The sequence below is a fragment of the Lasioglossum baleicum genome, chromosome 7 (assembly GCF_051020765.1).
Source record: "Lasioglossum baleicum chromosome 7, iyLasBale1, whole genome shotgun sequence".
NCBI classification, from domain to species: Eukaryota; Metazoa; Arthropoda; class Insecta; order Hymenoptera; family Halictidae; genus Lasioglossum; species Lasioglossum baleicum.
Window position 1 is genome coordinate 17267675 of NC_134935.1, and position 25867 is coordinate 17293541.

At 42.8% G+C, this 25867-nt stretch overlaps 1 protein-coding gene across 1 annotated transcript in view; it reads left to right on the forward strand.

Annotated features, from left to right (window-relative positions):
- Side (motor axon guidance molcule sidestep) overlaps positions 1-7010 on the forward strand; it is a 29290-nt gene extending 22280 nt beyond the window's left edge. Inside the window, exons 9-12 of the mRNA XM_076427060.1 lie at positions 1329-1631; positions 2048-2500; positions 3116-3328; positions 3902-7010. Coding sequence (XP_076283175.1) covers positions 1329-1631; positions 2048-2500; positions 3116-3328; positions 3902-3945 — 1013 coding nt within the window. The 3' untranslated portion in view covers positions 3946-7010. The remainder of the gene's footprint in view (positions 1-1328; positions 1632-2047; positions 2501-3115; positions 3329-3901) is intronic.
- The last annotated feature ends 18857 nt before the right edge of the window (positions 7011-25867 follow it).

Below are 25867 nucleotides of genomic sequence, written 5' to 3' on the forward strand. Positions count from 1 at the left end.
ATTTCATCTTTGAGTTTTAGTTTGAAAACGTTACCTGTCGTTCCAACGCAATATTTAGAATCCACGAGTGAAGTGACGTCTAGACTGCGGATTTCAAGGATTTATAAAGGTCGTTGCACAACAGACCGCACTGCCGCGCCGCACAGTGGTCTAAACGGGCCATTTAGCTGTACAAAATTGTTCTAGCATTATTTTAAGACTTAAAGCCGTAGTTCAGTAAGTCATTGGATTCGTCTTGACATCAGCTACAACAATATGTAATAAAAAATAATTAGTAGCATTTAAAAAATTAAAAAGAAATTTTTTTATTGGAATTTATAGAGTATCGGTTAACGTTTGTTGGAAACATTTAAGTGCTTCAGAATCACAAACGACAAAAGATAGCAAAAACTGATTCCAGTAAAAGTTATATCGTATTTTTAGGCCCACAAATCCATACAAAAATTTTCTACAAAAAATCATATTCAAAATGTAACCAAAATTATAAACCTTCAAAATTGTTTTCATAAATTTAGGGGCCCAAAAATACGATATAACTTTTACCCCAACCATGTTTTGATATCTTCTTGTCGTTTGTGGCTTACATAGAAGAGAATCATAGAGATGATTCGTAACATATCGACATTGGATTACTAAAAACTCTCTCAAATTCGCCGGAGCAAGTTGGAGAAAATAAAATTGATTTTTTAGGACACTCTAGACTTCCATAAAGAAGTTCCAACATGTTCCATCGTGAAGCTTTTTTTGCGAGACTGTCAAAGTATAAATGTTATATACGTTTGAAGTATATTTTCATTTTTAAGCAAATAAACAATATATTTGAGTTTTGTACACACGGTTCATGCTGGTATCCATCATAGAATGAAAAATTGCCCAAATATTTGCACTACTAGATATTCACAACGAGTTAAACTAACGGATAGTGTGGTGTTGAACGACGATGAAGAAATACGAAGTTGAGAAATGAGTTTATCGTGGGGGCATATTTTATTATGGGGTGATAACAAGGGATAAAACATCAGTGATTCTTCTTATCTGGTACTTTACTCTCATTTATCGTAGCGGGAAATTTCCTGCGGATTTCCATTTTTCGAGTTTTGTCCAGCTAAATGGCTCGTTCAGACCACTGTGCGCTGCCTGACCAGCACCGCACCACCGACGCCGTTTTGGGTTTCGTCTAGTTTCTGGGTTTTCTTTCTAGTGTGCAACGACTTTAATTATTTGAAATGTGACGGAGCAAATTAGTATTCCGCATAAAAATCCGCAGTCCAGCGACGTCCGTTAGTGTAGTGTCCGAGGTCCTGACGAGTCTCCTGTTCTTTCGAAAGACGCGCCGAGGTGCAGAGTGGGTTACGAGCGTCGGGAGATCACAGCGGGTCGTCGGGAGACGGTGTTCTTACGTTGCGAGGTCGACGCGATCCCGACGGACGACGTCAGGTTCTCGTGGACGTACAACGCGACGCGCGGCGACGTGTTGCCGGTGCAGAACTCCAGAGCGCAAAATAACGGGCTCGTTAGCGTTCTCGAGTACACTCCTACCGCTGACACCGACTTCGGGACCCTCGCTTGCTGGGCAAGCAACAGCGTCGGCAGACAAAGGACTCCTTGTATATTCAACGTCGTGCCGGGCAGTACGTATCTTTGGAATCTGGAAACTAGAACGAGGGAGAACCCCGCCTAACCGTGTACCCTAACACATGTTCAAACCCCATCTCGCTACCGTGTGCGGTTCGTCGAATCTCGACAAATATTGGAGGTTGCTTGTTGCTGGCCAAGGTCGCGCGAAGGTCACTCGATCGAGTTCCACATGGCATAGCGATCGTAGTTGACCCTCGGTCGATTTTAGTTCTATTTTCGGTCCACTCTCACAAGACTTCTCGTTAGAAAATTAAATTATTTTATCATATAATCTTTCTAGGAACTTCGACATACCCTGAACTAGTTTCTCTTAGAAAAGCTTGTTAATTAGAAAGAGGAACTATTTTGCCAACTGTACGGACCTCGGCAGAATTGTCCCTTAATCGGAGAAACGTCTGAATTTTCGCAGAGACACCGCAGCCGCCGTTCGACTGTTCTCTGCAGAACGAGACCAGCTCGTTGCAAGTGAATTGTGTCCCCGGCGCGGACGGTGGTTCGCCGCAGTACTTTTTGTTGGAAGTTCGAGGCGGTCCGACCGTGGTGCAGGTGAGCACAGCGACCTTGCTCGCGCCTCAAAGCGACCAGGGCACTGTCGGCGAGGTGCCGGCCCTGTACCAAGAGAAGAACATGCGACCCAATTTCCAACTCCACGATCTCGAACCCGGGTTCGACTATACTCTGTACGTGTACGCTGTGAACGGTCGTGGACGAAGCGAGCCGGCACTGTTGAGACATGTCAGGGTGCCCGATTCAATCGGAGGAAAATTGGAGAGGACCGGGGTCTTTCTTGACGACTTGAAGAAGGCGCTGCCCAGTGCTAGCTCCGAGAACCTGATCATCGTGATCGCCTTGGCGGGTACAGGTAATTCACTATCGTCTTGCTCTTGAACTCGCTCTCTGGTGTGTGCTGATGTCGACGCTACTAAAGGAAAATCGGGTCTGAGGGATTTGGGGGCTTTTTTGTGATTTTGCTAGAAGGGTTGGATTAGTGTCTCTTACGATGAAAATGTACTGTGCAGTAATGTACTAAGAAATGGAGTATATTTAACACTAAACCTACCGATCCTTAAAAGTAAGTGGAACACGTTCCCTTATAAAAACGACAAGATTGATTTTATTTAAACTTCTAAATGTTTAATTTAGACTCTACTAAAGACATCTATACAATCATTTCTTATGAAATCATTTTTATTATTCAAATAATTGTAAAATAAAAAATCTGGCACCGGTCATTTTGACCGGTGGTGGTAGGTCTAGTGTTAATGAAGGTTACCTTTCGGTATTGGAATGACGCGTTCGATTGCTGCCACAGATCGTTACCATTGGTCCCGTCTTGAGATCGCGAAATTTTTCCACGGTTTCGGTAGTCGGCGCACGTAGTTTATCGAACGAGTGTTCTGCTCGTTTGGTACCTAAACGCGCCGTTGTAACGACTCTGAGCGACGGTTTGTGAAAAGAGGATCGCTTTTAATTAAAGGTGCGGTGGCGTTGATCCTGATCGGAATCGGCGTGGTGATAGGACTATCAGTGTGTAGGCGGAGGAACACGTCTCCTGCGAAGGATGGCCCCGACGATTTTACAATCCCGACTTATGTCTCCGCGCAGAGGATCGAGCCGAGGATCAGATACTCCGGCGATAGCAACAGGCGATCTCAAAGGACGAGTTTATACGTCGAGGAGAATCGCAACGGTAAAACACTTGACATACTTCAACATTGTACTTGCTGATTAGATTTTTAAATAATCTTGTAATTTTATACAGTCGTCATCATTGTCTATAATTAATATTATAAAAAATGATAGTATATATGACTATACAAAATATTCAGATTATTTTAAAATATAACCAGCAAGTATAAAATGTTTTAAAACAATAATTATAGAAAATGGTGATGACTGTATAAAATTTCAAGATTATTTTAGAATTTAAATCTTCGGACATTTTATTTGCTGGTTACATTTTAACATGAACTTGAGATTTTACATAATTTCCAGCATTTTCCATAATTATTGTTTCGCAACATTTTACTCGCTGGTTATATTTTAACACATAATCTTGAGATTTTATAAAGCCACCAGCATATTCCATAATTATTGTTTAGCACCATTTCACTCGCTGGTTATATTTAAAATTAAAAAATGTCGAAGAGTGGAATTTCGGCAGCAAAAAATCGCATTCCAGATCACTATGCAGAGCGCATCATGCGTGCCCCGGTGAAAGTCGAGTGGAAATTACAGGGTCGTCAATACATTGCTGTTTCAGAACCGGATTTGCTGCAACGGGTGGAGATCGACGTGCACGACTAACGTTACATACGGAAGGATGTTGCATTTTGTACAGCCAGGTAGAACACGCTTCGACATAGACGTTCGCCGTGATGTATTATACACGCTTCCCCGGACGTCCTGTCTGTAGATACAAACGCGGCCGGAAGTGCCTATTTTTGTAAGACGGGTAAGACGTGTGGCTTGATAAGCCGTGGCTAGAACCAGAAAATCGAAAGCGGAAGAAAGAGAGAGAATGAGAGATGAAGATAGAGAGAATGAGAAAATGTGTGTGAAAGAGAGAGAGAGCTAGTGCATTATTGCGCCAGAGATATCCGGTGATCTAACACTATTTCCAGAATACCTGTACCTGTGCTTTGCGATCGTGCTCGCGACAGTGTCCGTGAAAAGCGTCGCGTCTCGCGCGCGACCGGCTTTAAAGCTTTATTTATTACATCTCGCACTTTGTACTGCACGCGCGCGCGCGCCCGTTTCTCGAATCGTGCGACAGTCGAGAGAGGACGTCCAAGTATTATAATCAAGGGACCGTGAGCCCTTTTTTCCCTTAGTAGGCTTCCTCCTCGCACAGGAAGCTTTATCTCCTTCTTGTAAGTGTAGTCGATAATTGAACGCGCAAAGTGTACAGATATTTTTACAGTTCCACCCCCTCGTAAACGTAAGTCTCGATTCCTGTGTACCATTAGACATGGGCGTTGTTTAAATATTTAGAGAATTTAACGAAGATCCCGGAAATAGAAAAGGGAATTATTTGTCCAGATTAAAAAATGCATTTTTACACTAACGTATTCAATGTACCAAATTTATTTGGATCTACGAAATACTAAAACGTCAACCATCTAAATGTCATCATTACGCCATGTATGATTTTTTCAAATTGTCCTGTCGTCACATTATTTATTATTCATCAAAATTTCAATAATTATCATTTGCATCATTTGTATCCATATCGGTTAATTTTCTAGCAAGCTTAAATATTTACCAACCCGCAATTAACAACTAATTTCATTCCCTACACCAGAATATTCACTGATAATAAATGTACTATGAAATTTTATAAAAAATAGCAGCGCATCTATTAATTTGTATTTCTTTAACACGTTGAATGCTGCGGTGTCACCGATGATCAGCGCTACGGAATGATTGACATAACATTAATACCGCTGAATACCAATTTATTATAATAATGCCGGGATTAACTAGATTATAACGTTCGGTTCGAGCTTCGTTATCAAGTAACTAACAATTGTCATTAATGACGCTGATCGCTTCTATAAATAAAATAGCTGATTGTTGTGTGATTCGCAGCAGATGGGGATGTGGAATTCAACGTGTTAAATTCCATTAATTTCATAGAATTGTAGTGTTCGCGCGATTGTTGGGAGAACATAGATTTCTTGGATAACTTTTCCAAGTTTAAACGACGATCCTGGGTAAAAAACGGTGCTAAGCGGGAAATTGTTGCATTGTACTAATGCTATTCCATACCAAGTATCATAAAACCCCAATGTAAACACCCTAATACCTTAATTTCTTTGTAGCGTGATCGACCGCCCAAGGGGGAACCCCCTAGTAGTGGAAATAAAAAAGTCACATCAATCGCGGGAACACTGTATTCACTATGGAAAATGTTCCAAAAACAAAACACAGTACTAAAAATGATAAGACTGCGCATTTTTATGCAAAATAAAAATTGTTTGCATTGTTTTCACGAAATAAGAGTCGAATAGAAATTTAATTTCTAACCCTTTTGCACTCGGTTGTCCTCTCTGAGGCACCACTAAAAATTGTTGTACCATTATTCACAATATTGTTCACATTATTAAATATATCAGTATCTAATCAATTACTAAACATCTAGGTATTGTATGAGGTATTATATCAATTTCATATTTATAAAATTTCAAAAATCATAGCGAATGGAAGTATTCTAGATTGGAAGAAATGTTCAATTTTCCAGTTAAAATAACTTCGAGTGCAAAGGGTTAACACTAAACCTACCGAGATAAAAAATGACGTCATAGAATTTATATGTATAGGTTTTCTGTGATTTCGATTATAATATGTGCTTGGCTATAAAAATGTGTATTACCATTTTGAGTGAAAGTGTCATTATAATTTCAATAATTGCAAAATACGAAACCAGAAACCGGTCATTTGTCCGACGGTGGTAGGTTTAGTGTTAATAATTGTAATAAGCAGTACCAGATGCGTTGACACCCTAAAATTCTCTTAATATACCTACTGCTTTAAATTGCAACCATTCATTATCGTTACAAATACGTAAAATCCGCAGTCTGCTAATGAGGAATAATATTCTTCCCTTAAGTCGTCGGCTGCTTTCAAGTAGTATAAGCCCATGTCTGACCACAACGGTACGCTCCACTGGCGCCGCAGGATCCTCGCGACAGAGGATTCTCTCGAAACCGAAACGCTTATCAAATACTGTACATATACGTTACTGTAGAAATTACGTGCAATTGTATTATTGGCGAACGGCCGAATAAACATACGTTCAACAGACATACCTCGATCGTTCTCTGTGTGCGTGAATGTGTTTTATGCCTAGCAATTCGCGGGCGCGACAGCTAGAAACAATCGGTGGCCGCGGTGTTTTACGACGTTCAACAATTTCGAGCAGGCCAATTTTCCTGATAAAATTCCGCATGTTTAAGCGTGGTACGTGGACGCGCCCGCCCGCGCACGCACACGGACACGTTATTCGCGTTATCGGCGTGAAATGTATGGCGGATGCTTCAATGGCAGCTGCTACAAACAATTTTGGAAAACGCGCGTCCTCTCTGTCTCGGCCGTGACTCCTGCCCGTGGTCGTTTAGATTCGACCGGGAACACGAGATTCTTGTCGCTCGATTACACCGATATAAATAACGAAACAAGGGGACTCGACAACACATCCGGTATTCGTAAACCACGCGATGCCACCGCCTGCCAAAGTCAACTGCTCTACAGTTTGAAACAACGGTACTCGAACCAACCCCGTAACGGCGGGGCCATCTTTTGCGTTGCAGGATGACCGTTTGACGGGAAAAACGAAATTCAATATGTTTTTGCATCCAGTGCTAGGAGGATCGCGGCAAACAACGGTCTGCGAAAGGGAGGAACAACATTCGCGAAATTGGGGACAAAAGCTGCCGGCTTTGACTTTTTTCGAGATTGTAAAAATGCTGCTTCGTTGCACCGTTATTGAAGGTAAATCTGGAGAAGTGGATGTTTTTCACTTCTGTGTGATTCATAGCAATTAGAGGAAGTGGTTTTTATGATTTTCACAATTTCTAACAATGCTTTATGTAAGTACTGGGAGAAGTGGATTTGTGTCTGACTGCTGCACTTAATATATGTACATACAGTGAGTCAGGAAAGTATTCGAACGCACTGAAATGGAAAGTTTCACGCTTAAAAAATGTGAATCATATTACGTCTTGCAAAAGATGTATTTTAAGAAATCTTGTATCAAGATTATACATGTTAAATTTATAGTCTCTCTGATAACGAATTTGATCGACAACGAATTTGATCCACAACGACCTGCGACGACCAAACTGTAACCAAACTGTAAACTGTAACTTTTAAACTATTTCGTAATGTTGAATGAATAATTAGGAAGAAATTATGTGACGTGGACTGGACGGAAATATTCGTCATTAATACCGCGCGTATATGCTGCGGCGTCTGCAAACGGTTCCCGATACAACGAGAGTAGCTTGTTCGGTTTGAACTGTATTCGAGGATCGGAATCGCGGTTCGCCGCAGCACCTCCTGTCGGAGGCTCGCGGTTCCCTCAGGAATTTCGGGTTCGTACAGGCCATTCCGGAGGAAACCTCAAGGCGCCTCGAAGTGACCAACGAGAACTGGAGTCGGCAAGCCGCGGCGTATCGCGGCTAGGCGTCGCCATCGATGTTCAAAATGTCTGCTTCCACAGATTCGCATCTGAGGACACATGTTTCGCGTAGCCTCCACTCTTCAACATTTCTGCAAGGTCCTACTTTCTCATTGTTTCGCTCGTGTTTTGCTCTTCTTGCCCTCGATTATACAGGGTGGTCCGCGCAATTGGAACAGGCTGTATCTCCTGAACAGTTGAAAACGGAAGAAACTATCAACAAAGTTATATTTCTGCATCGCGATGCAGCAGAAGAATGCAAATCAAAACGAAAATAAGGACGAATCCCAAAAAATCAGGATATCTGATCATCTTAACCCTACGTCCTCTATTTCTGAAATCTGTCACTTGTTGTTAATCATTTTTTCGTGGTTACGGGAACCTATTTCGAGAAATACACGATAACATGGCGCATCGGAGATTCACAAGTTCCGTAGGATAGTTTCAGCGCGCGATTCCCATCGCAAAACAGTCGTCACGATGAAAACGCGAGATAGACACCGTGGAAGTGCACGCAAAGTGGGACGAAGCGGGGTCAAGAGGGTGGAAAATTTACGGGGAAATAAATTCGGAGCAATTTTCTTTTCTGATCGGGGGAACCCGGGAGAAACCGGAGTGTATCTTATCGAGGCGAATATCAGAGGCCCGGGAAACTCTATCCCCCAAATAAGGTTCGACCCGAGTCAAATGAACTTTTCGTGCGGAAGGGTTTCAGCTCGCAGCTCGCAGCTGGTGCAATCTCACCTCGTCCCTCTCTCTCTCTCTCTCTCTCTCTCTCTCTCTCTCTCTCCTTCTCTACGCTTTCTCCTTCTCTCGATAGCGCTCGAAGACACGGAAGAGACGCTGCCGTAGGAAGGCAAGTTGGCTCAAGTCGCAATATTTGAGGAATTCTACTCGATTCCGGGCCGAATTTCGTTAAGGGCATGAATTAAGACCCGCAGGAATTCGCGTCGTGACATACTGGGTGTTCGTACAGTTCCTAATGCACCATTTACGAATATCTTTGTTCATTTAATCGAAAAATTTCTGTTTCCATCAATAAATATTGGATGTACATATTGTGAGGACAATATGTACATTCGCAATAGAAATTTAAATAGATGAATTTCAATAAAATATAATAGCAAAACTGTTCGGGATATCCGGAAAAACAGCAACCGTCAATATTCCAGTCATCGACGCAGAGGTTAATTACGAATTTCAAATGGTAAAGCATGAAAAACATTGCTTTTCCAATATAAAAAGTTTCCAATACCATACGCAGAATAAAGCGAAAAGGTATGTATGCACAATACACCAAAAATCTGCTGATTTAATTACGTTTTCATTGTTGGTCCATATAAAATCACTATAATATTACTCATGCAGTTCTCAAACGAACGACATTCTCTAACTTCAACACAATACTATGTTACTTTTACTACAACATTTAATTACTCAAAGCAAAGTCGCGTGACGTCGTAAAAGTGGTACAATAAACAACTACCAAACTGTGAAATTAATATAGCATACGATACAAAGTAAATTAGCTTTCCCGTTGGAAAACGTAACGTATATAACATAGAACACAGTGAAAGGTGGAACGCGAATAAAAAAGTCAGCTAATTAAATTGGAACGGTGCATATAGCAATGGCATGGGAATTTGCTTTCAAACGGCGCTATCTTTCATTTTGCCCTGTATCCTGATTGCACAGCGCTAGAAAATATCATTTTTATAAATACAGCGCGAAATTGCCAGCTCGGAGAACTGTCTAGTTCGAACGAAATTCGCAGAGTTTTTAAATAAAAATTCCAGGACAAAATTAAGGTTCATAGATTTATTCGATGACATTACATTTTATTACTTTTTGCCATCTTTCGAGGTAAACTATCATGCTATTGAATGAATATTTTCACTTTATCTGTTTGAATTTTTTAATTTAAAATCCAGACATACTAATGGGGAACCATTGAAGGTACAACTTCTAAAAACCGAGTGTCCAGTGCTTACTCACTGTCAACCGACGATAGACCCGCGGAAATAGATAGCCTCGCAAAAACGACTGGAAAAAAAGCGAAATAAAATAAAAATAACGACCAATCGTACGGGAGTTTTTCGCAGGATAGATCGTCGGGGAGAGATGAATGTTTTCGCGAGTTGTCAAGTCGGTTTTCACACAGAGAAAAGAGATGTGAAGCAGTGAGAAGGCTTGTGTCGAATAGAATTTCGCGCGTCGTCAAACTTTTATTCCGCGTCTTCTCGCGGCGAGTGCATTTCATTACTGTTGTCCAATGCAGCCGTTATCGGGGGCCATAACCGAAAACTATAAATACCGGTAGGGGAACGTAAGAAAGAGGAAGAGAGAGAGTGGAGGAGGTGGGGGAAATATCGATTCGCGTTTCGAGGACGACGCACTGTGTGATATTTCGATCATTTAGGGGAATTAAATTCGTAACATTGTTCCTTTTTTTATCATGTATTTTTTTAAAAGTACTCGAAGAATGATCACTAGACTGCGGATTTTATGCATTTATGACGAAAATGGACAAATTAGAAAGATTTAAAGACATTAGTGTATTAATTTCAGCTACATAAGACAATTAAAAGAAGAAAGGAATTTCTATTTGGCTTCCGTGTCTTTCAAGTACCACTGGCGATTAATGAAGTTTCACTATTTGTATAGACAGAAGAGTTTACGCGAGATTCATTTCTCTCTGAATGCGATGAAAAATTGAAACGAATGATTTTGGGTTACGAAGATATTGCTTTCAATGTAGGAGTAGATATGCAATTTTTAAAAAATTAACAATTCCGGAATTTAATTTTCCAAAATGATCGAAATATCACACTATGCGACGGCTGCAATTCGCTGCGAACGATAGTGGCATTCATTTGATGTCATTCGGCGGAGCGTGCGAACCACGGGGCCGAGAATTAATTAAATTATTTTCGAGCGGGACGCGATTTGCCCGGTGCCTACGGTAAACAGATTCCGATGGCCACGGTTCGATTAAATTTCAGCCGAATTAATTGGTGAAAGGGTGCTACGGGCGCCCTTATCCACCGTCATCGACGCCTTTCGACGCTTTTCGCCGATCCTGCACCGGTTGTCGAGGAGCCTCGAGGGGACTCGAAAATTCAATTCTCTTATCGAGTCGCGGAAAAAGTCGCAAAGAGTAGACACGACGTTTTCCATGTCTCCGGGATGAGTTTTCCCAATTTCTAAAGATTCGCTCTTTCCCCTTTGTTCGAGGGTCCGCCGTCAAATCGTGGAAACACGCGATCACGCTTCTACCAAACTGCTTGTAGCATACGTTGAGACAGTCACAGCTCGATGGAATTCAGCAGAATGATAGGTGAAAGTACGGAGAAACGAATCGCGAAGCCACTTTGTAGATACAAATTCTATCTAGCTTTAACCATCGTTCTTTGCTCAAGAATGCCCGTCAGCCGATTTTGAATGGAAATGGCTCGTTCGATAGCTTACCAAGAAAGAATCCTTTCTTCCAAGTTTCAACACTATACCTCGTCTGTAGGGGTAGTTACGAGCAGCAAACGAAATCCCACTTTCTGCCCCATTTTCCTTATATAATCGCATCTAAAAATTCTAAAGAAAATCTGACACATTTAGCATATTCAGCCACACATTCGAGAATTTTTTCAGATTTTTTAGCTGCAAACCCTGGTAGTAAAAAATGAAAACTGACTTCACATTGAAGGATTTCCTCTCCCCACTCTTCACGGTAACGGCAATATGACTCATGAATTATGATTTATACTATCTGCAGAGATACGTATCGGAAATGAAGCAAGAAAGGTATTACTAAAGAATTATTATACTGAATGGAACCATAAGCCGGCCATTACACGTCCCACCGAACGAGTTAATGAAAATTAAGTTTCTCCGCTTTGACGGTGATCACGCGCCCGTTTCCGATCGAATATTAACAAACCGGTGGAAGTTCTTTGTGGCGTTGTCTACATTGGCGGCGCGAATTCATCTGTGCATCGGGCCGTGGAGTTTTTTAATCTCGCGAAAACAGTGCGGAAACGCGCTTTCTAATTTGAAGGAGAGCAGGTTGCGCGCGGCCCGAGAGGTTTCCCGCGTACGTTTTCGGACGCAGACGATAACGGTTCGATTCAACGTGTCTGTTTGCCCGTGGCGGATGCAATCGCAGCGAGGATTTTTCGAGGAATCGGCGCCAACGGAAATATAGCGGTTAATCAAAGTAATGGCAGTTTTTCAAGTCATCCGCTTTAATGGCCTCGCGCGCGGGCGGCCGTCGCGCGTTGTATCGAGCGCGTCGGCTCGGAATTCGGTCTGCGACACGGCCCCGAAAATTGGAAATCGCGCACTCCCCTTGATTACCGGGACTAATAATTGACGATCTACGCAGGAAACCGCCAACCCGGTTCGAATCGTCCGTTCGGCACCCGTTCGCCGAGCCAGTTTAATTCGCCAGTTGTAATTTCGTTGTTTCCGCGGTCCGTTTCCCCATCCGCGAAAAACCGTCCGAAAGAAATCATCGATCCACTCGCATTTTAGGCTAATTTACACTTCTTCGATGTCAATACATATGGGTTGGGAAAAAGTTTCTTCGTATTTTAATGCAGGAATGAATCAAGCTTTTTTCACATTTTAAATGAAGTTTATTAAATCGAACATGTGCCGTTTTGATCGACCACCCTTTGCCATTTTTGAGGTAAAACCATAATCCCGTCACTGTAGAACTTCTGTGATTTCTGGGCGAAAAACTGCGACACGTGATTTTCACACGATAAAATCAAAAAATGTAGAAGATTTGCAGTTATTGAAAATTTATACAACTTTTCATTTGCTTCACATTTAATTATTTAACAACGTTCATTATCATATTTGGAACATAATTCATATCACGAGTGTCATACGTTATTATAGGACAAAAGGTTAACTATCACTTTTCTAGTTTCAACTTGTCAGATATATGTAAGCAATCTGTAAACATTTTTCATACTTGGCGGTAGAGAGTATGCGCAGGAAAACCACCAATCAAATGGGTGCAACATCTACCCTGCCTCCTCCGGAAAAGAAAACACTCCCCTTATGCATAATGCTAGCTCACGCTCCATCCCTATATTCCTATATCCATGGATTTTCACAGGCCTCTTTTGTAGTCAACTTCACACCATTAAGAGAGTTCTGTAGAGACCGAAAGAAATGATAGTCTGAAGGCACCAGATTTTTCTACGGTCTATCACGCTTCGAGGTAGACATCAGCCAGAGCGTACCGTCAGGCCAATAAGCTCCAGTTTGTTAGGTGAGATCACGCCCGGGTACGTAGTACCAATTAATCGACTGGCCACGCATTTCGTGTAATTACCAGCCAAAGACTGGCCATCGGCGTCGCACTTTGTGCGCGTTGCGCGTTGCGCACTGCCGCCGGTTAACGCGTTGTTAATTTGCATTCGATGGTCTTGTAAACGACAGTCTCCCGTCGATAACGAACTTGGACTTCTATTTGATCGGATCTCCCGGTGAATTCGACGGTGTCGGCTGAATGACCAGCCACCGCGGACAATCGCGTCAGAAATACCGAACGAGTCGCCGCGACCCGACCGACCCGAGAGCATTATCATCGATGCGACGCGTCACGGTATATCGAATCGATTCCCGGGGTCGAAACATTGAAACGCCACGGGCAGCGCTGGAAAATCTAATTACGGGACGATATAAAAGGGATTAACATAACGCCCGGAACCGTTGAAATTATCGAGAAAGAGGGACGGGAAGGGAACAGGCTTGTAAAAGCGAATTTTCACTTTTCGCTGTTGAAGCTTGTCCATGAGAGAAGCTGTGAAGTTTGTTCTTGTCCGCGTCTCAAAATGGTCACCAGAAAAGAGTCGTACACCACCTTTATGTTGTCTCTTCTCTCTCAATAATTTTATCCCTCCGTGTACAACTCGGGCATTTATGTCGGGAGCGAAATTTATTCAATATCTTCCCTTCCAATATTTATTTTTTCCCATCAATGCTTTGAAACTTCGAACAATTGACTCTTCCACGTTCACGCGAAGAACTACACGATCTAAGAACCAGCACGGACCCGACGGGACTGTACTCATTTTTCAATATATAAAGTTCCGCAGCCTGTGAAAACAGTTAAAAATTTGTTGCGCGATCGTCAACGAATTAAACCGAGAGCAAAATTCCCGTTTCCGGGAACAGTTTCTGCGCAGTTTCGGAGCGTTGCGCGTAGAATAATAATAATATTTTTCTGATGGCATCTGTTCACGGTCCGCCGGATGGCCATATCGATACCATCGTTCACAGTTCGGCCCGTTGTTCGTTTCGTTTCGCAACAGAACGGTGTAGCCATGTACCTACACAGCGAAACGTCGCTTGTGTTTTCCACTGGACCGTCAATGTCGCTCGGAACTGTGTCGAGTGGCAGAGTCGTCGCGATTGTTACCGAAGAGTGGATGGCAGCAAACAAAAAAAAAAGGAGAGCATGAGAGAGAAAGAGAGCGAGAGAGAGAAACTAGGGTGTACGAAAGCATTTACGGCGGCGTAGTTTCAAGAGCCCCGGCAGATATTGGTAACGAGGGACCAACAATGGTTATAATGTTTTACGAGGCTCTCTACGTCCAAGCCCGAAGTCCCTACGACTCGATGAATGGATCTGGATAGCGTTAGATAAGCGAACCGTACGCGGGGAAATGGTTTGCGGGCTGAGAGACGTACCCCTAAGTACGGCGGAACGACCGAACTACCCTCGTGCCTCTGCGCTGGAGCACGCATGAGTGCGTATCTGTGTGAACATTACGGCTCGATAGTATAATATTAGACACTTTCTTAAACCATTAGCTCTTATCTCGATTTTTCATGTCGCCAGCATTTTTTTTTTTAATATTATGTTGATCACATTTAAATTGGGTCTAGCAGACAAAGAAAAACACGAAACTTTTGCCTGAAACATTCTTTCAAGAAATGTCATTTTATGTCCTTTATGTAACCTTCAAAATGAGTCTAGGCGAAATAATGTTTTCACCTTAGGACGTAACACTTGCTATCGTCATCGAATTCTTCACTCGAAATATTCTGAATGGTACGTCTGGAAATCAGCTCGGGTTTTCACGCGAGTCAAGCGAATTTTGTGAAAAATATTTTGTTGATCGCACAGTTATAGGAGAATCTCCCCGTAAATCGCGCGTCCTCTGCGCGCAATTAATTCGCCTCTACTTCGAATTCATTTCCGGTAGCCGTTGGACTAAAAGGAACGATGGCAAATCTTTTTCTGGTTGGCAGGATCAGAGAGGAGGGGTTATCGATGCCCTGGTCTGAGGAGGATCGAGAGGAACGAGAGAACCGTGTCGCGTGGAAAGTCTGCGTGTCGTCTAGGCGTCGGAGCGGTTCCCCCGAAAGATTGAGAGAGTGCATTCTATGTGTCGCTTCGATTCCCGGAGAGAAGAAGCCACCGATGAAAAACTCCGCAGTAAAAAGGACGAGAGGGCCAAGAGAGAGAGAGAGAAAGAGAGAGAGAGAGAGGGGGGAAGGAAAGAGAAAGAATTGATTTGATCCTACCGGAGCTGGCAAACCGTGACGCGACGAGCCGAGCCTGAGTCGACGATCGGAAAGGTTTTCTGTGACACGACGACAACGACGACGAGCTTCGACGATTCTTTGTTCCCTGACGACACCGAGTCCCATCTAGAATCGCCCGCAATACTCTTAAACGTTCTATACATATATGTACCACGGGACACTGGAGGTCCGACAGCGGCGGTCCCTGGAATCCCGCAGACTCAAAGTCAACGATTGCCCCAGCTCCGTTTGCTCATCGTCCGCTGGAATTCGAGCGACTTCTACACTCGCCGGCAAAAATATTGCACACCTTTTATTAGATTCTCGGCGATTCAAAATTGTCCGAGTTCTACGGCCCCCCTCGCCACAAAATTAACACCAATTACTATTCTCATCGTTCTGCGTGGTTTTAGTCAAATCTTTCAGATTGAACAGTGTTCAGGTTTAAAGGTTCGTTAACTATTTTGTTCCATTTGTCTCTCTTTCTTTAATAACTTTAGAATAATTCCACAAGGTAAAGAGTTGAGAAAACAAATAAGATAGCGCACATTGATTTTCCAGTTTTAGCGTCAATCAACGCTATGTTGCCAGAAAAATTTATACTTATCTAGACTTTAATCAAACTTTTCAAATTAAGAGCCCATTTCCTCTTACCCAGCGGAAATTATTTGAACCAAGAAAAGAGTAATGTTCGGTTCCGCTAATTACCAGCAGCGCCTCATGAAATTTAGATATCGCGTATCGAAAAGAAGCAATGACTCGGCACGTCGCGCCTCGAACGAGATTCCAGGTCACCGAGGGGGTTGTCACTAGTTAGCTAGTGTTGTTAGTCGCGCGAAAGTGTCGCCGCATTTAATTCTCTGTTTCCGGGTCTCCGGTCGTCTCATTGACTTCCACTTCACGTCCACGCGTCACATGCCAAACGACTACGCGCAGTCATTTGCGGTTTTTGGGTCAACATTGAAATCCACTTCTCTCTGCCCGGGGAACTCCGGGCGCAATGTATCCTCGAACTAGAGGCGTCGTCGCTCGCCCCCCCCCCCTCCTCTGCCCCCAGCGCCCGATGCCGTAATTACCGTAATTCGTTAGCGAGTCGAAGAAAATGCCGGGATCGATTCACAGTTGCAACTCGGACGGACCAGCGAACTCCAAACTGATCGCGTTCATTATTTTACTATTATATCTTTCCGAGTTCTCTTCCATTTTCTACCTCCCTCGCCGTTGCTCCTTCATTTAAAAAGGAATTGTAGAAAGTATTTGTTTCTCTCTTCATTAAGTAACATTTTCATCTAAAAAATAAATGAATAATAATGTACAGAGTGTCCCAAAACTGTGCATCCTTGAAAGGATTGATCCCTGAGGTGATTTTAAGCAACTTTTACCTTTGCTACAATGCGCTCCGCGGCTTTGTTAAGGAGTTTTTAAGGAAAAACCACGGACCAATCAGAGCGCGACTGTTTTTCATTAATTACTCCTTAACGAAGCCGCGAATAGTATTTTCGTAAAGGGAAAGGTTACTTCAAATGAACTCATGAAGGTATCAGAGTTGGGCATTATTTCGATAAAAAATTATTTAAATAACGATTCGAAGCTTCGAATGAATCCGCTTCGAATAAAAATTTATCTATTATTCGTCGAATAAATTCTCGGCGAATAGAAAGTTATTTAAATAACGAGAGTGGAATAAAAGATATTTTTTTACTCGAACCTTCGAATAACGAATAAAAATTTTTTATCTTTTATTCGTTGTTCGAAATTTTTGTTTGCATAAAAATTTTGCCCAACTCTGTAATGAATCTTTCAGGCTGTTGAAGTTAATATTTGAGGAATGTAACTAAATTTCTATAAAATTGCTGTGGGAACGTTTCGAAAAATAATTCCGAACGGACTCGTTGTCTAAATCCTCGACAATGAAACCTGTATGTACGCTATTCCACTAGCGGAATACAGGTAGACGAAGTTTCACTGTAATTGAATTGTGGATTGTTCGTATTTATGGTCAAAATCTGCACGCGAAACGTAGAACAATCGAAACTTCGGAAGAATGTGCAACTACTGTTACATCCCCCTCGAGTTACAATAGAATTTCGTTTATCCGCACCTGGTTTATGTGAGCAAGTTCTTGTTATATGAACTCATAACTGAGCCTCTATTATCTGAACTTCGAGCGTAGTTTCTGTTGTACGAGCACAAGTGTAGATAAACTGACTTTCCGTAAACAATTGAATGTTTAGGTCGAAATTGGTGCTCGACCTTAGTTATCGGAGCGTCAACTCGTCGAACTAATAAGAGGGTTGGGGTAACTAATGAGCCTCTGTTATTCGGGCGGTCTTGTACCCTAAGAGATTTGGATAAACGAAATTCATAAACTAGCAGTAACAATATACTATCGATAGTGAACGATTGACAGAAATATAGAAATAAACGCAATACAAATTTTGCTTTTCTTTTCGAAAGCTCTAAGGAAGTTGGCAGACATAAATATCTTGCAAATTTATTAAAACACACAGTTTATAAATAGACTGTCGATCTTTATGCAAAATAAAACTTTTCCAAGTCTATGATAAAGTAGACTGCAGATTTTATGCATTTATAACAAAAATTGGTACGTACAGTTTAAAAAGCAGTGGATATATTTCAACAATTTAAGAACGTCAACGCGTATTCGGTTTAATAAAATAATTAAAAGAAGAAAGAATTTTTATTTGGCTTCTGTGGGATCTTGGGATCGACGCAGACATGTTTTATTTTGCATAAAGATCCGCAGCCTAATCGTAAGAATCCAAAGTTACATGAAAATTTATTATCTTTTCCAATTTTCTTGAAAAGTAAAAAATACTATAATAATGTACTTTTTCTGTTTTCTAGAAGCCGTGAACAAATAATTTTGTACACCTAGTGCGAAGCGGACCACTGTGCGGCGATTAGAACATTGTTTGCAACGATCGGGAGTGTCGTGAATATTCGTCGAGGTTTTTACGACTTCGGCGCGCATATCTGGTCTTTCTTCTGGCGGATAGGACGGTCGCGAAATTGAACGAGACTGCTGAATCGTGCCGGATGCTTGGGCCCCAAGCTTGAATCGAGGGATTCGCAAATTCACCGTAAAATCTTCTGCAAACGGGGGTAACGGTAACTCATTTCCGTTTCATCGGGAGTTCCTCGTTCGAATTAAAAGTGCTCGGTGGGTCGGCAAACGAAGACCGAACGGATGGCAGGGTGGCAAGGGGGTGAAAAAGGATGGTGGATTAATTAACGTGAGGTAAGGTAACGTAACGTAATTACGTTCTCGCATTGTGTGAGATTCGCCCTGGCGACGTTGCGTCCCGTCGCTTCGAGGCCGAACCAGACCCCGGGAAACTTGAGACTCGAGACTTGAGACACATCGAGTGAATGGACCCCGATGACTGGCTGCCAGGACGTGCTTTTCTATTTCCAGATCCCTGCGAGTCGAACGTCCTCACGAATAATTACACGTCTTTCGACTCCGCGGTCCTCTTGCCATCGGCACACTATCGGAACTTGTCGAATACCAGCGACTAAAGAAACGTTCCGTCTTCGCGGCCCGTTGAGCACACTGTTTTTTCCAAAGAAAGTTTTCCAGTGCCATACAGTTTTATTCATTCAGGCTGTCCCAAAAATGTACTTCCTTGGCAGGGTAGATCCCCGGGGCGATTTCCAGCAACTTTTTCCTTTGCGAAAACATTCTCCGAGGTCTTGTTAAGAAGATATTAACGAAAATGTGGCAGATTCCGAGCCAGTATCCGCCCACTTTAGCCGCACGCTGATTGGACCGTGTTTTTCATTAATAAGTCGAAGACAAAGCCGCAGAAAACATTTTCAATCAACCCTTTGAAGGAACAGCAACATTCTTCTATACATATACGACTTCTAAGGATTGAGACCAGACGGTAGAGATGTTACAGCTCCGTCGAAGAACGTTTCCATCTCATTCTCAGGTATCTACCGACCCGTAGTACTTTACGGACGGTTCCTTAGTCGCTGTCGGATCGATGACTCGATGATCGTCACCTTCGTTCCCTGTGTTAATTTCATCCGGTAAATTTCGGATCGGATTGCTCGAAATTTCGAGGAAAGGGAATCGAGAGCGGGTGACGTGCGCGCTCTCGCGCGATCCTCTCGGGGAAAATTTCAATTTCCAAGCGATCGTTCTTACGGCTCCCCCGGGCTCGATCCATCCCCTTTTCCATTCCCTTTTTCCAACTCGGAAATCACTGTAAACTGCGCACGTAGAGCGGCAATTAATGATTGCCCCGATGAAACTTGGTCGCGGTAGAGCGGCAGGGAGGAGACCTCCTCTCTCTCTTTCGTGTTCCCTGGCTTCTTTTCCTCCCGGAGCCGAACCGGCCTGATTTCGAAGAGGCTTTGACGGGCTATCGAATCGTTTTGCTCCTCTCCTCTCTTCCTCTTCCGCGAGACTCGCGTCACCGACGAGGTACTATTAAAGACTGTCAGCCTTATGGGAGTTCGTGTCACCCGAATATTTCGGTTTTCTCTTACGCTCTATAAGTCTGTATATAAGTATAAGTCCGTCGTTGTAAGAAAGGGAGCCAGAAGGAATATTGCATACGTTCTGACTCCCTTTCGGGTCTCTTGTGCAGTAACCTCCTCGTGGTGAGACCTGGGCAATCGGTATTATCCTCTATTCGTAAGAACTTTTAGTGTTATATGAATAAAGGATAATATCGAGCTAATAGCTGCACATTTAATAAACATGTTGATTTTCAATAAATTCTATTCCTATACCTAGTGTCTTCCATAACATTTTGTACTTTCACTTTCCTTCAGAACAAAAGGTATGTATCATTCAAGCTGGTTCGCCTCGGATGTGAACAATGTCATATATCGTCTGGTTCTATTTAGGTAAAGAGTGCGGAATCACCGACACCGACGAGATAGTATCTCGTATAAGGCAATTGCAGAATGGGTAATGTGAGCATGCTATACTATATCATTCTTCTTTTACTTGACGAGTATCTCGTCGGTGGTAGAACTTTTATCGATGTGGTATTTCAGATCACTGTAAATTCCACGTTATCCCCGCGCCCGCTTACTGGTCCCGCTGAATAGCACAGGGGCTGGCAGTCTTTAATAGTATCTCGTCGTTGCTTGCGTGGAAATGATTGCTCCGCCGATATATGTATACACCGCGTGCGCGAAACATGAACACGCGAGACGCGAGACGCGCGCACCGAAAGCCAACTCTGTGATCTTTCCATTAAAATTTCGATTAAGCCCGAGACGGAGAGCATCGACGCGACTAGTATCGAAACTCCGAGATTCCTGGCCTCTTCGGTATCGATAGCACGCAGCCCGAGCCCAGCCACCGATGAAAAATTCTCCTTGGCGATATCTATCTCGCATAAATTGCCTCGTTCGACGGGAGAGCCGTGCCGCCCCGGATAGAAGAACAATTTCAAACTTCGGGCTGATCGGTATGCTAAATTGAATCGAGGTTTTCGGTACAGGCCGACACGGATCTCTCTGCGCTATATAACATCCAACACCATTTCCAGTCGCTGTCCTGAACTCGGATTAATTACTTTCCGAAAATGTCCTGTTCACGAATTATTACTGCACTGCGCACATTTTGAATAGAGATATAAAAACGTAAAAAGATCATAGATTAACAAAGCCGACGTACCATTTTGAACATGTAAAATGAACTTTTTCCTAGCTTTATTGCAATCGGTATAAAATTGTCCTGTGTAAAAATCGTATTTTTTGCAACCAACGTTCTGTCAGTTTTGACTTTTCCAAATGCAATTTTGGTCGGAGGGTCTTCAGTGGTGACGTTCTCGTTACCGAACAAGATTCTGTAACGCGTTACTACATCGTTACAATCCGTTGCCAGCGGATATATCCGCGGGAATCGTTCGTTTCGCAATGGTCTTGCGAGAGGAACGGACCAGACTGCTAATGGGGAGGGGAGAAGGGGAGGAACCGGGACAGAACGGAGCTGACAGCGAGTTGCGGGGGTGGTCCGTTCGTAAAACAAGCTGTCGCTGCGCGAAGTGGATGCTTTTAGCCGACGCGATGCAACGCGCCGTAAACCGGCAGGATTGGATTTCTTGCGGCTACGTCCGTTTTCGTTCCGCTGTCTGGCCGGTGACAAAAGCGGAATTTAAAACTGACCCAAACAGAGCACAGCGGAACGGAGGTGAGCGAAACGGTGCACAATATAGGGCCGAACCGGCCGCGGCCTAAACGCTACAAAAAGTCCTCTCGTCATCGAAGTGTCCCGATAAAAATAGTATTGCAGATTCTAAGCTCAATACTACAATGAAACTAAATGTCAAATTAATTTTCATGCGGACAGTCTGCTCGATATTCGTGTTGTTCAAATGTACTGTCTAGACTAGTCATTGTAATTGTAACAATTTTCATTTCGATATCTCCAATATCTTTCGGCTTGTACTAAATTAAAAATGATTAACAATTTGTAACATTTATATCCAATTCACAGTACTCGAGTTGCGAGATTGCTTGGTTAAATTGAACACAAATGAATTGAACGCAAACAGCTTGTTTACATTGCAGCCGAGTGAGGGACCAACATCGATTCGCAATATCGAGATTAAAATATCGGTAATTATCTAGAAAGGGGTCCTCCTCACTGATTTTAACGACCTTGAAATATGTTGTCATGATCATCATTCTGAACAATCTTTCGAGTGGCGAATTCTGCCATTTCAAACGAATTTTGTGTGACGTTTCAAACAACGTTCGTGCGTTGTCGCGCAAAATGGGAGGCTCGAACAATTTCCATTAGGATGATCGACTCGGCTTGACGGGTTCGAGAGTTGCGAGGCGGTCCCGTCGCTCCTCGGACTTGTCCCCGGAGCTGTCTCGGGCTCGGGCCGCGTGCGCCTCGGAAAAGTTTGAATTACAATCGCCATAGGTGTTTGCGGCCGGTGCGATGGAGCCAGAATTTCAAATCAGTCCATTCCGAGTCCTCTGTCCCCGGGGTGTATCGAGCTCGCGGCGCGCCTGCCCGCGGCAAAGTTGAAAACCGTGTCCGTCCTCGGTATAACTAGTTCCCTTTCGGAGATTGGATCGTTTCCCGCGACCGGCCCAGCAGCGATCCGGCGCCGATCATTTTTCACCCGGGGCCGAATATACTTTCCTCTCAGGATCCTCTGGAAACGCAGTTTTACCGACCTGGATTCAATCGGCACCGCGTCGGTCTTACAAATATTTGCCGTTTCCGGACGGCTTCCGGCGGCCGGAACTGCCTCGACAGCACTCATCTTGCTAAGAGGCTCGTTCGTTTCATCGGCCACCAGCCGAATCCGGAGAGACTGTTCGATAGACAGCACGTGCAACATGCTACCGGGTCAACGGAGGTCCCATCGCTACCATAGATTGCGACTCTGTGTCGAACTACATATAGCGGTCGACCCTTACTGTACAATAACCTGTCGGACTACTGGCGAGGATCTATTAGGTGTACAAATCAGTTCGGTGCCTTTTGAGCATACTTTTGTTCTTTATTTATAAGAAGAAGGAACACGCGTTACGTTTCGAAGCTTACAAGCTTTTTCAAACGAACGGAAATTGCTTGTCGAGTTACACCAAGTTCCTCAGCAAGTTTCTGTTGTGAAGAACGCTTTTTTGATGATTTCAGCGCACTGGTTCGATCAATTGTTATACATAACACTATTTGCAAATTTTCACAATATCTTTATTTCAACGTTTCGATCTTCTTTTAGATAATTCTCAAGAAAATTTTTAAGAATTGCGTCTGTAAATTAGTAATAAATGCTATATTTCAAATTGTGTGAATTTAAAACAAGAGGAACAAATGTTATTTACTCTTGCTTAGTGAAATAGAGAATAATTTTTCATAATGTAAACTTTAATGAGACACGTGTTGATGCTAAGGCAGTATATATGGTATTCTGCAGTTTCTGTTGTGTTTGACAAGGATTTTCATTAAATAATTCCTCTAATTCCTCGTCCTAAACTTTTTTTTGGCACTTCACTGCGTTCTCCATCGCTGAGATAAAAATTTTCGCTGAGAAACATTACGGCCGAGAAAATTAAGGTGACCTTGATTTATCTAAAAAAAAGTACACAAAACGATAAATTTTTTGGGATCCTATGAACCCCACTTTACCATTCAACTTTGTCCTCAAGATATTTAATGTATCTTTGAAAACAACAAAGATATTTGAGGCAATAACGTTAGATGACTCGCCCTGTCTGTAAAGACGCCGAACTTATTTGTACACCTAATACTAAATATGAATATAGGGTGCCAAAATCGTTCTAAATTTTGATTTTGTTCTAAATGAAATATGTTGTAGTCCATGTGAAATTGGGGGGGTAGTTTTCCTTATATTTTTTCCCATAATCCTTAAGTCCACCCCACACAGTGATCCTATCCATACTTCTTACCATAAACCCTCTTTATCCCTCCCAGATGGAAGAAAAACACCACCTTCTCGTTTTTTCCATTGAGCAGCGACACCTTTTTTGTAGAACATATAAAATTCGTATAAAAACTAATATCTATAAATGAAGTCATGATTAAAAAGGTGTTGCTGGCCAAGAGTGGTTATTAATATTGTTCTCCAGGTATAAATAAGATTATTTAGTCGTATACAATCTGCTGGTATTTTCTCCTCATTGTGACGCCAATTTTTATGGCTCCATCTTTTTCAAGGGCTCATTTTCAAGGGGAAACCTCAAGGAATATAACCATAATTTTTTCAAAATTTAAATCACTGCGCCCCATCATAAAAAAAACGTACAAACAGAATTTGTTTAAATTTTTCGACATTATAAAGTTGATTGTCAAGGTTGAAAAAATTATTTTGTAATATCTCAATCCTTTCCGAATAAAACTAGAAAAAATGCAGCTCAATCGGACAAACAGTTCCCGAGATAAAAATTCGTAAGTGAGGCCCGTTTTCGCTGAAATGGGAAAAATTGAAAACTTTGAAAGCCTGCCATTTCTAAAAACAATTCGAAACCGACAAAATGATGACTTAAAGCCCCCCTAATTTCACATGGACTACAGCATATTTCATTTAGAATTTTCATTTAGATTTGGCATGGAAAGAGACCCTATGGCAACTTTCTTTCAGAGCAAAGTGTACCTTTTCTACAAGCGGAGGCGTCAGGGGCATATGAAGGTCAACTCTGCTTTTCTAAATGCAAAAACTGCACTCAAAGTGAATACAATAATCTAGTATGAAGGTCGTTCAAAGTCGCTCAAGGTCAGCGGCAATAGAAAATAAATTGTTGTTACAAATGCATATAGTACTGTCCGAGCCGAATGTTGAAATTCTCCTGTAACCTCCGCGAACCAGCGGCGGCGACCTTGCGATTCAATTGAAATTCGTGCTCGCGTTAAGAGCATTTCTCGAAGCGGAAAAAGGGGTCGCGGAAGAATCGCGGAAATTCCAGTTTGCCAGCTATGAATGACAACGCGTTAGTTGCAAGAACGCTGTCAACGCCGCGTCTCGTCAAGCAGCGTGCTTCTTTCCTGCTGTTATTTCCCGCGGTGTTTGCAAGCTTGGTTTCTTCGCGCGGCGGAAAAACAATTTCGCACGCGATGATCAAAAAATGTTGCCGCGACGAAACGCTGCGCCGTGCCAGTCCGTTGCACACTGAACATACTATACACGCGTCTGCACGCCGGTCTGCACGCGCAAATTGCATTCGTCAACCGCGAAAACTTGCGGCCGAGTTATTACGTTTCAGCGAGGTGGTCCCGAATCAGGATTTAATTCAGAATCGCCGCAATTATTGGATCGTTGCATATTGTTCTAGTGTTAAAAAATAGATTCGTAATAATATCATTCATGATTACGCAAATTCAAACTACAACTTCGTGAAAAAAGATCGTAGAACAACCTAACTCCGATCATTTTGAAGCTTAAAATCCCAGCTTTCCAGTAGAAAAACATTTGTAACTGCTCCGTTAATGAGGAAGGATATTCCTCGTTCCAAACATCGTGTATTCAAACGTCTCCGCAAACATTGAAGGACTTCAATCGAAACGACCGTGGAGATCAAGACCGTGCGGTCCTGTTTACAACGACCTCTGAAAACTTGATTCACGATTTATCGTCGTCGTTTTATTAAGCCTTGAATGAAAAGCGTGCCGGAATTCATCGAGCCGGTAATCGAGGTGTGCAAAATTGAAGAGGACGCTGGTTCCTCGACACAAACATCATCGGTGCGCCGCGCCGTCTCCCGTCGAAGGTATGTATCTCCGAATCGACGTTCCGATCGCGTCGCTCCATCGCCTTGAAATCGTTCTCCTAGGATCAGCCAGACAGGTGGCTGACCGGAAACGCGGGGGACGCTAAGGAGCAGACAAAAGTGAAAGAGAAGGACGGAAAGAGGCGGAGAAAGGGATAGAGGGAGAAAAGCAGAGAGAGAGGGGAATATCGGGGAAATAAAGATAGACGGCGGGGATTGGTAAGAAGGAAAAGCGTTCTTAGCCCCCGGGGGACTATTATGCAAAGTGGG